Source organism: Melanostigma gelatinosum (assembly GCF_949748355.1).
Source record: "Melanostigma gelatinosum genome assembly, chromosome: 2".
In the NCBI taxonomy this organism is placed as follows: domain Eukaryota; kingdom Metazoa; phylum Chordata; class Actinopteri; order Perciformes; family Zoarcidae; genus Melanostigma; species Melanostigma gelatinosum.
Window position 1 is genome coordinate 22704753 of NC_136635.1, and position 12184 is coordinate 22716936.

General features: G+C 42.9%; 1 protein-coding gene across 1 annotated transcript in view; it reads left to right on the plus strand.

Annotated features, from left to right (window-relative positions):
* LOC306787041 (carbohydrate sulfotransferase 8-like) overlaps window positions 1-12184 on the plus strand; it is a gene marked incomplete at its 3' end in the record, with an annotated part of 143013 nt that overhangs the window by 20602 nt on the left and 110227 nt on the right. Inside the window, exon 2 of the mRNA XM_079282041.1 lies at window positions 10390-10580. Within this exon, the coding sequence (XP_079138167.1) occupies window positions 10424-10580 (157 nt within the window). The 5' untranslated portion in view covers window positions 10390-10423. The remainder of the gene's footprint in view (window positions 1-10389; window positions 10581-12184) is intronic.

Genomic DNA, 12184 nt, shown 5'->3' on the forward strand with positions numbered 1-12184 from the left:
CAATATTACAAAATAAGTTATGCATAATTAGTCTCACATATCACTTTATATATATATCGTACACTAATATATATAGTATATATATAGATATACATATATATATCTATATATATATATATATAGATATATATATATATATATACATGATATATTATTTCTGTATTTTCTGGTTAATTGGAAGGCAGGTCATAATTGCCAAATCTGTTGTATGCACTTCTGTCTGTTTGGACCTGTTTATTTAGGCCAAGTTATAATATAATTTATATAACATCATTAATGTATTACTTATCCGAATCTCCAAGATAACTTGTAGTGCAGTGGAGTAAGAGTACTGCATAAAGTAGCATAATGTAGAAAATACTCAAGTAAAGTAGCTTAAAAGTAGCAACTAAAGAGTAAATGTATTTCACTTTCAACCTCATGTCTTTAAAAGATGAATTAAGCCGTGTCATGCTTTAGTAGCGTATACATATGTACGATTTTGTCCTGCTTGAGATCTGCCTGTGACACTATTCTTCATAGATTTTGAATGAATGAATGAATGAATTTTATTTATATAGCGCTTTTCACAGACAGTACTATCACAAAGTGCTTAACAGAGCAGACATTTAAAAGCATAAAAAACACAATGTGACCCTAGGGTCAATAAATTATCTACACAAAGAAAATAAAAAAATTAAATAAAAAATAATAAAAAATGTAAAACATATTTTAAGAGCAGGTCTAGGACATGGGTTTACTTTTACACAAACGCCAGCCTAAACAGGTGGGTTTTGAGCTGGCTTTTAAAAGTATCCACAGTATCTGCGAGGCGTAGAGTTGCAGGCAGAGCATTCCAGAGCCTCGGGGCCACTGCCTCAAAGGCTCGGTCACCACGGCTCTTAAATCGTGTGCGTGGGACTGACAGAAGACCTAGAGCGTTTGACCTGAGAGTGCGGGCGGGTGAATAGGGGCGAAGTAGATCAGCTACATAAACCGGAGCCTGACCGTGAAGTGCTCTGTAAGTGATGGTGAGAATTTTGAAGTGTATCCGAGATGCTACAGGAAGCCAGTGGAGAGATCGGAGTACGGGGGTGATGTGAGACCGTCGATTTGTCCTGGTGAGTAATCTGGCGGCAGCATTTTGGATGACCTGCAGACGGTTAAGAGCAGATACACTGAGTGATGTGAAAAGTGAGTTGCAGTAGTCAATGCGTGAAGAGATAAATGTGTGTATGATCATTTCTAATTCAGGTGTTGATAATACAGATCTCAGTTTACTGATATTTCTTAGATGGAAGAAACATGACTTATTTTGCCAACCTAATCTCTTCTTCAAAGAAAAATCCCAAGATTCTGTTTGACAAAATTAGAGGAATTGTTTCACCACCTGTCTCCACTGTACCATGCTATTCTGTTGACGATTGCAACAAATTCCTGATCTATTTTAATGATAAGGTAACAGGTATTAGGTCTGGCATTCGGCCTGGGATCTGTTCGGCTACTTGTAGCTCCTCGCAATCTCCTGCTGTTATGGGCTCTTTCCAGCCTATCAGGTCCACGTTGTTGGTCCTGCAGGCGGCCTGGAGCCAGGTGTGGAGGCTGAGGACTCTGCTGAGCCGCTGTGATCCACGGCCGAGTGTTGGACTTGGACCACTGATAAAAACAGACAGTCCACAGCTGTTTAAAAAACTTAAAAGATATGTAAAATCCATCTTGGTCAACTCGGACTGGTGGAGGGCTGTGTCGTTAATTCCCACATGAACGATAATTCGCCGAATGGAAGACGGGAGGGCGCGCAGCAGGCCAGGCAGTGTCAGCAGGATGTCTGGAGCCGTTGCTCCGGGGAAGCAGTGTGTCTCCGCGTTGAAGAAACGGGTGTTCCTGATTATTGAGTCCCCGACTATCAGCGTCGTCGGGGCGAAGAGGGGACGAGGCGGCAACACTGCGCGTGCAATACGCGTGGATGGAGGCGAGGATTCAACCAGTGGTGGCGGAGCAGACAAGCAAGGACTGAGAGAACGGGCGACCGAAGCTCGCCGCGGTGCTGGTGTAAAGCACGGTATGGAGCAGCGTGTCCTGGGGCGAGAGGAGGGCTCAGGAATGACTGGCGTAGGGATGTCGGGGGACCCGGGGCTGTGGGTCCCCCGAGGCGGCAGCTAGGATGATGTAGGAAGCTGGGAGTCCGTAGTCAGAGGAGGGAACTCGTGCAGGGCAAGGGCGTCAAATCCATTCTTCAGCTGGACATCGAAGCCATGGGGTGTAGGAGATGTGCGTCTCCCTCTCCGGCTGCCGCGAGCACAGACCAGGGACCAGGGCTCGTGATGTGATGGAGTAGAGCTGACCAGGGCATTAAGCTTAGCTCCGAGCCGTAGCCAGGAGGCCTCAGGAGCTGCGACCGGAGGAGGTGCCGCGGCAGCAGGACTGGAAGCGATGGACTCATGCACGCGGTCGCTGGCTGTGTCAGTCTGTGATGGACCGAAAATGATGGTGTCCATGAGGCTCTCGGCATACTGGATCCTGTAGAGCGTGGATATTCTTCCCTCCAACTCTGTGATTTTATCCACCAGGCGGGCGCAGCTGACACAGTCGGATGGAGGGGTGAGTGAAGCCATAGCAGATCAATGCAAAAACAGTTCTAGTTATAAAAAAAGTTCTAAAAAAGTTCTAGTACGTGTTGGCTGACATCGTACTATTAGTAGATCAATTAAAACTAGAAAAAAGAGGGTGAAACAGACACTACGCACGTACTTGTTAGGCAAGTACAGCTTTCCGCCATCCGACCCGCCTTCCTCAGTGACTCCATGACTTCAGCTTTGGTGTGGTTGTAGAGTATCGCTGTGTTCGTAAAAAACGTAAAGATGAATGTTGTCTCTCAGTTCCAAAGTGTGCAACATCGCGCGAAAGCTCTGATTTTCAATGACTGAGTAGGGGCGCACATCCATGTCTAAAAAAGTTTCAATCTACTTGGTGATTCACTTCGCCATTTCCCGAGTCTGGCAGAAGAAGAAAGGCTTCCATTCGTTGGCTTTTAAGCAAGGGGGTGTTGGCCGGATCGTATCCATAATTGGCTGCAAAACTCGGCAAGTGTTTTGTTCAGAATGTAAACGAGACGCACGTGTATTACGTCTGTTGCGTTCAGGGGCAGCGGTAAGGCACGGACAGCCCGGTGTCACAGAATTGTTACAGAAGATCATAACGTTGAGAACTGAGCTTTAGATTTCCGATTATTGAGTTTTCTGCATTGAGTCATAATCGTTCAAGAGAGAATCACGATGCATCTAAGAATCGATCCCCCCCCCCCCCCTACGCCTGATGTGCATTCCATTCGTGTTATCACACTGACATTTAGCTCAAAGCCCTTCTGTCCTATACAGCCTCAAGGAGCTGCTATAGCGTGGCTGCAGACTCTCAAGAGTTGTTGAAGACATTCGGGTTTTTTCCGCGAAGGCATCTAAAGAATGACAATCACATGGAACACGGCGGCGGCAGGACAGGCGGACAATACAGGAAGGGCACCCTCATTGTATAGCCAGACACCACCATCAGTGCGAGCTAATGAACTGATCCGGAGCAGCAGACTTGGCGCGTACCGTGTCAGTGATTTTTGGAGAGCAGTGCAGTCGTCCGGGTCACGGTTACCAGCTGACTCAACAGAACACAAGTTGAGAAGGCTGCTGAGTACAGCTTTAAAATAAAGAGGGCGGTGTATTGTGCAAAAACAGAAAAAAACAACAACCTGCAATTGTGGCTCGTGTGAGCCGAAACGTGGAACGTGGCTGCTACCCTGCTTGGGATGAGTCCGGCCTTGAGGCGGACAGAGTGAAAAGGCAAATGGGAGCAAACGCCAGATGATGGGGGGGTCGTCACAGCTGTCCAGTCATTGCAGGGGCTTTTCTCCCGCTTACTTGAGCAATCACCAAACCACCTAACGACCCGGCTCCAGCGCCGCCAAAGCAAACAGAAGCTGTAGCCTGGTAGCGCTCGAGCCCACTTAATGAGGCTGGGCAGGAGAATTCCATGATAGTAATAATAAGCTTGTTTCTCTTTTTTTTTTTTAAACAGTCTGTTAGTCTGTCTAGTCTCCTCTGAGCGAGGAGGTACATACAAAACACTGACCAGGAGCAACATTGCAAGATGGTGAAATCAAATTTTGTATTGATTTTTTTCTCAGCGGTGTATTCAGCATGTCTTTTAACTCCCGCCAGCAACCAGACGTCAATAAAGAAGCTGTTACATTGTGAATATTTGTAGATGCTCTTAACTGTGAATGACATCTTTATTTCCGTCAACTCCTCCTTTGGTTGTTTCTTTTAAACATATTTGGTATTTTTGTTGTGCTTTAGCACATTTTGATGCAACTTGAATCTCGTCAATTGTCCTTTCACCACCAACGTCTGTGATGTAATGAAAAGGGTTTCAGACTGAGACGATGCCCGGCGTTCAAAGGTCGCACATGCACCGCAGTCTTAATCCAAAATGCTGACCTGAAAACTAAACTGCAGCAGACTTTGCAGCAGACAGAAGGATCATATCGATCCCAGCACCAGCTAATCAACGGCCGCGTCATGTCAAACCGCCCTTTAACAAAATGCCGACCGCCTGCTCCCTTAACTCCACGAGAAATTCTCGTCTCATGAAAGCAAATGCGTAGGAACCACAAAGTCCTGTACATTTGAGTTGAGATGAGCTGGCAAAATTGCTCAGTTGCAGGCACAAAACAACTTTCAAAAATCTTTTTGTCTCTTTTTTTCATGTTGTATAGTTTTACAGCATGTACTTACTTCATTATTTGCTGTCTAATTATTTGTTTTGGGATGCATTGGGTGTGAACTGGCACAGAACATTCTCTCTGCCTGTTCAAAATGAGGAACTTAGACTAACGGGAACGTGTTCTTCTGGCAATAAGACTGGCTAGTCTAGTTTAATAAAAAGAATTTAAAAAGCTGTGTTCCTCTTCCCCTAATCTTGTGAACCTTGGGCTTCTCCCGTTTAATTATACATTTTTAAATGTATTCATTTCGCACCAGATTTTCTCCAGTTGAGGGGAATGAGAATGAATATAAGCTACAAAATGTGACTTTTCACGATTGGTTGCCATTGTTTTTCATTTGTTATGGTCTGCCGAGCCGGAGAGGACTGTGTGGCAGTCTTCACTGCTATTTATTAAAGGACAAATAAATATTATACTAAACGTTATCGAAATACAAAATCAAAATGTCTCGAGTAGACAGTCACTGAATGGAACTGAGGTTCAAAGACTGAGACATATTGTTCTCTCAGTCCGTTGGCTCACTGAGTAAAACAGAAATACCATTAAAAACAATATTCCTTTGAAGTGCATTTCACCACAAATAAAATCAGCTTTTCAAACATCTGTTTTTTTTCCTGTGTCGTGGATCCTGCGTTGAACATACAGACTTTAAAGGGAGAGATATAATACACTCCCATTTCTCACGGATTCACCGCAGTCCACAAAATACATGTAAAAGATGAAACCCAACATGAAACTGAACGACTTTGAAATAACAAATAGGCTGGCAGCGGGGGTCTATGTCTTTTTACACTCAACTATTATTACTACTTTTTTGTCTGTATGTTTTATGTGCAGGCGTTGCATAAGAAAACAAAGTAAACGTTTTACAGATGGCGGGCATCAGAGACGGGGTTTACAGGGTTTCCAGCAGTAATACTAAAGCGTAGGGCTGGCGGTGATGGAGAAAATCAAATATCACAAAATCTTTCACCAAATACCTTGATTTTCCATGTTAAGATGACATTGTAGAGGTGAGATTTATGATGAGTAAGTTGGATGAGGGCAAATAATAGAACAGCTACAACAGACTGATAATTTCATCATTTGACTGTAATGCAGCCTTTAAAACCCGGAGAAGACCAGACTTGTGCCATATCACGATATCCAAAGTCTAAGACTGTGTCGAGGCTCATGTCATGATATCGATCACATCGATATATATCGCCCAGCCCTACTACAGTGTAAATGTTCTTTAAACTTGTTGCACGTTGGTACTGTGTCTCATCAAATTATCAATTCCTGGGATGCCCCATTAGTGTTACCTTGGTATGTACCGTGGTATCGGAACGCAGTGGAAGCCTCCGTGTGTGCTAGCTGTATCACCGCCATCTTGTTAGGATCCGAAACTAATACGAGTGTCCATGAGCAAGTAATTAGTGCTGAATTTATAGTTTCAACTCCAATTTGTTATCAAAGTCCAGACAAAAGAGGAACTGCATCGAAAGAGGGTAAGGTTGTTTTTCTGAAAAAATCTATCTCAATTTGTAACATAACTGACTAGTTTTGGTTTGAGAGATGAGAGAATAGCTTTAACACTCAACCAAGAGAGACTGAGATTATTGTCACGCAAAGGTATAAATATATATATATATTTTTAAATCAATATATTTCTCATATTTTTTCGGGAAAGTGATGGATGTGGCAGCGTTCTTTAGTCGTGTCACTTTTATAAGGCGATCCTGTGTTCACACCCTGAGACTCAACAACGGACAAACCGCAGAGGCAGAAACACAAAAGCAGCAAAGAAATGACGGGAAGAAATATGCCACAAAATCTCAGTTTGCAGGACAGAATCTGTTTTAAGTTTGTTTCTGCATCAGGACACATTTATTTGAAGGTTTTAATCCACAGGGATTTGGGAACAAAACTTTGAATTTAATCAGAAATTGTTCTTACTGGGCAAAGTTTAGAAACGCTTTCTTTGCTAGTTGGTGGAGACATGTACAGTATATGAACAGCACATCCGTATAAAGTGCCATCATTTTAATTTCCATTATTCTTTGATGTGCAATCTTTTAGGAGCTGCTACTCTTTTGCTGTTCAACTTAACAGCAGTTTACAACAAAGTTGACCGGCTCGAGTCCTTGAAGTGGTTCACCTTCTCTGAGATAAACTGAAAAAGATTGTCTGATGGTGATCATCTCTGACTCTCCTGGTAAAGTACGGAGTGCCCCAGGGGTCTATACTAGGACCAATCTTATTCTTGCTGTACTTTTTGTTCTTTTTTTTAATCATTATTTTGAGAATAACAGTCGCAGGATTATCCAATCTGCTTGTATTACTCAAGACTTATTTATCCATTAATTGCGACCCTGTCTCCTTAACCCGATCTCATGGCAAGGTGTATAAGTAGCACGACATTTCCCTCCATTTCAGAGTTTCTTGAGAGTGCATTTTAGGCTTTTCACATGTCATTTATATATATTTACGTTTATATATATATATATACGTACTTAACAGCACATGCTCACAGTGGAACAGTCGCAGTTATGGTTAGGCAACAAAACCACTTAGTTATGTTTTGGAAAAACATTATGGCTGGGCTTAAAATAATCAACAACTATCATGGCCTTCGAAAATGCATGAATATGAAAACAATTCACAGATGTTATTTGTATGTTGCATTCATTTTAATGTTTCAAATAATTGTTTGTTTGTGTTATATTGGTTTATACAGTATGTATAAATTATTCTGTCAACTTTTGTTCACGCGATTGCCTCTGTATGCTTGTCAATGAGATCTTGAATTCCACTTTTCCGTCTGTTTGCTTAATTTGCATTAAAAGCGCAAACGGACGAATAAGTCAAATGTCCACAGCGGCCCAACAGTAAGGAGGCTTGTGTGACGCACACTGAGTTTAACAGAATAAAGGAACCCAATATCTTGTACAAAACTAACGTGATGAAACTGTGGGTGAGACCTGGAAAAAGATCAAATGGAAGTGAAACCGTGGAATGATTTCCTGAGATACGGTTACGTTCTTTGGTTTTGTGCTGTCAGTATGAATGACACTGGGATGTAAAAGGTCGAACTCTGTTGAGTAAACAGAATGAAAGGATGGCCTCTTTAAACATTTCAGCTTCCCATCTTGCACTCAATGCTTTCACGAGGAAAGTTGTCGGAGGAAAACCGAGGGAACCGGATGGAAATCTCTTCCGTCCTCATTCATTTCATTTCTAAAAAATACGTAAACAAACATAAACTTTATGAAAAAGGCCGTCCTCTCGTAGCGTATAGTGTGAACCTGTAGCAGTAGCACCTGAGACGTCGTCGTGTCAGGTCGGCCAGAGAGAGCAGACTCCTGGTTACCACCTAAATTGGCACGGCAACTGCACCACGTGCACAGCCGGCATAAACAACCCAATTTACATCGACATGGTTGAAATGCATGCATACGTTCCCACGGAGCCGTTTCTTGTACAAACAAATAATGATGAGTTTTGCATAAAAGGCATTCTTGTCTCCGACTCTTTTTTCAGTTTCCCTGCATCAACTTTGCCCCATCTCTGTTGTTCGGAACGTGAAGATTAGAGAAGGAACAGAAAATGTGAAATATCTCGTCAGCCGGTATAAATCAAACAACACTTGTTATTAACTCCACTGAGCACATAGGGTACCAGGCCCTCGTTATGCAACAACCTGCATGGTTTCCCTTCAGAGCGATGTAAAAAAACATTCACAGGGGATTGAAAAGTTGTCAATGCAAAGCTGCGTGGATGGGTTTCGGGGTGGCCTAATGGTTTGACATCTCCATGACTAGTTTGATCCTCACAAAATGCAGAGTGCTGTTATGTTGCTCATTTCAATATGGGTTCCACTGCTCTGTCAGCCGAATTATTGTCTGTTCAATGGGGAAGTGTCATTTTAATGATATCCTACAGTGGCAGCCATTGACTGCATGCAACGAGCTTGAATTTATAGTGCAGGACAGGTTGTTGAGGACTAAATTGTCTCGTTATATACAAAGACAATTCTGACATTTGTATAGATTTGATAAAAACACTACAGAGACTGCCGTAACCTGAAATAACCGCTAAAGTTTCAGTGAGTTTGGAAGCATAACAACTTGTCTCTCTCTCAAAAAAAAAAAAAAGGTTGTCCCACCAAACCTGGCCTACTTGAAATGATGGTGGATCATCTGACTGGCATCAACATAACTGTCTTTTGAAGGCCATTGCGGTGCCAGTGGTATCATATGAATAATGAAATTGCAATAAATATCGTTGATACCTAACATGGCATGCTATCTTCCTAGAAAAGCGGCAAAATATTGTTTTGAAAATCGTCTTTCGCGAGGTCTGCAAGACCTCAGGGCCAAATGATTGCATCTGTAATAGGTAACCAGGTTACAGTTACCTGGTTGAGACTGTAATGCATCAGCAAACCCTGTTGAACTCCTGCTGTGGCTGTCTGCATTGATTAAAAGCCCAAAGTCATTAAATGCTTACCCAGAATGACTAGTTTTTAAAAACCTGTGGCGTATACGACATAAAAAAAGTATCCTCCATCATCCTCTCCTCACTTGTCTCTCTTAAAACACAAATACATTCATCCGCGCTTATTTTTGGCCGCTCTCCTCCGTGTTGTCTTTTTAATGTCTTTTGTGTCATCGTTTGTTACCTTGAGTATGCGGATGTTATAAGTCCTTCTGGATTTCTGGGTATTTGTTCTTCATGCCAGAAATCACGGCATGAAACATCTGCAGCCTATTTATAGCTTCTGGTTTTAGCAGAGGGTTAAATGTCAAAGTCAAGTTCTTGACATCGCTGAATCGGAGCCAATTTCATTTCCTGCACTGACAACCCATGCTTGGGTAGTCGCCGAACTCTATTTACATATTAACTTGAAGACAGATGCTACACGGTCTTTCTGCTGTGAGTCGGTCTGCGTTCATGCTAGTCCAACTGGATCTACGAGTCGGTCTGCTTTCATTCTAGTCCAACTGGAACTGTGTTTACCAAAACAACATCCTTACAAACACGACAGACTTCTTTATTTGGAGGAATTAGGCTTTGGCTAATCTCGTTTCTGTCTTGTTGCTGAGCAGCTTGAGTCAGACTTCACAGGTTTTCCCCTCTACTATAAATAGACAGAAGTGTTGGGTTTCAGTAAATAACAAACGCTCTTTTATCATGTCCTTCAGTGTCTACAACCTAAATTGAACCTGCTGTGAATGCGCACATTGAAACCCGGCTCGAAGCTGTGGAGTAAATACTATAATTAAGTTCATAATGATGGGATTCTATCTATTCAAGACAATATTGGATGATTTATTTTTTCCTGCTTTGATCTGAGACGACTGAGTTTGGACGGTCAATTTCATTGACAAAAGCCCCCATTTACAGGAACCAGTCCAGAGCAGCTATTTACCTACACTTACAGGCATTGGAGGAATAATTCAGATCATATTTAGCAGATCATATCCGCAAAGCCAGCCTTATTGTTTGTCCCAGGTCATCCATTTTAGATGGCTCCTCCCATCTCTATCTACAGACTACCTACATCACACTGATTCGCTCACTCCACATTTTCTTTTGTCTCGCTTCCCCTCCCTCTTCCCATTTCCCCTCCTTCCTTTGATTCTCTTCTCCAGAACTAATTACATCAGCAACTGACCGCGCCGCATCATGCTGGGGATGAAGTGGAAGATGGTGACGGACTCCCTGTGTGGACGGAGAAGGAGGCTGCCCTGCTACCTCTGGTTGCTCCTGCTGGCCGCCGCCGGAAGTCTGGTCCTCTTCATCCACCTGCAGGACCTGTCGGAGATCCTGCAGCAAGGCCCAGGTTGGTCTCGACAAAGTCGTCATTATTATTATCGTCAGTAATATTTTGACCTCTTTCCTTTTACATGAATGGTCTCAAAAGTATTTTTTACTTTGTCTGAACCTCTACGGTGTTGCCTTGCAATAACTTTTTACGTCACTAAGTATTACATTTATTGTCCCACACAATATTTCACGTTTCACAAAACGTTTTGCATCACCGCTGATCAATAGAGGAAAGCTGAGCTATATGACGATAACAGACGGAGCTAGTTCACGGAGCTAGTTGAGCTAGCTAGGGTGATGTGGCTGATCGAGACAGGCTGCAAACATCGGTTGCTAATGGTCGTGTCCACCGGGATCCATCCACTTACCAAATGAGTCAAAACCGTTCTCCTCATGAAGGGTGCCCGATGTGCTTCTGCTTGGCGCTCAGCATTATGGAGATTGGGGTTTAAGCAGCCGTGATGCTGGAGTGTCCTGAGCATGTAAAACTAAGCCGCTACAAGTCTCAGAAACAAGAGATCAGCCGCTTGCTTACGTGCCTCTTTTTGGCTCGTACTACACTCCTCCACCTAAGCGGGGGAAGGATTAGCTGCATGTTGCCGCGTTTGTCGGACGAGCCCCTCACTCACTTCACTTCACCTCGTCTTGAGTTCAGAAACTACAAGAAACACAATGAGGTTCACGTGAAAGGGCACTCTATCTGTCCATGTTCTCACCTATTCCAAATCAGTATGCTGGTGGCCTTGGAGCTGGCACTTCTGCTCACGTTACTCCTTCAGCTACAGTGGCGACAACTCTTCCAAGTCACCCTGCGTGAACACTTTTACTCGGCCGTGCATCAGAGAGCTCGTCATGTGTCATCGTGTGTGAAAACAAACTGTACAGTACGCTACTGCACGCAGTATAAACCTCTCTGTTGCACGTTCGTGAGCACTTTACATTTCTTTACAGTCAGTAATTAGAAAGTGGTGCTTTGACATTTAACATGCGCTATTCGGAACAGTCGTCTCCGTCAAGCCTCACCATGTGACATCCTGTAGTAGTTTGACTATGACGGGCAATCAGCGGAGGTGGGTTGTAACGAGATAGTTACTCCATTACATGTGCTCTTAGTCAGTATTTAGAGGAAATAGTACTTGTCAGAGTAGTTTTACTGCGGCATACTTTTTAAAGTGCTACTTGAGTATATTTTTAGCTTAAAAATCATTACTTTTACTCATGTTTAATTTGGATACATCCATCGTACTACTTTTATTTATTAATTATTTGAAGCATTCATAATCCGTGAAGAGGCAGCTGGTCCCAGGTCTGCTGGCGCCCTGTTGTCAGATGCCAGCCGCGCCTCCACAGGACTTTGTTCAAAGCAAGTTTCTGAACCGAGTCTTTAAATTCCGCTTCCTCTCACTCCCAAACACACGCACACAAAAAGAAAAACTGTAAAAGACTTGGAGACCCAGGACCACTATTCGTTTGTAACAAATAATTATTTGGTTCAAAATTGTCAATTGTTGAAAAGTCCTTGTTTTTCAGAATGATGTTGTTTCCCTATTTGGCTTCATTTTGTGTCACTGATACTTTAAATTAACACACGCATTATTTGATCACAGCGTTCGATAAAAT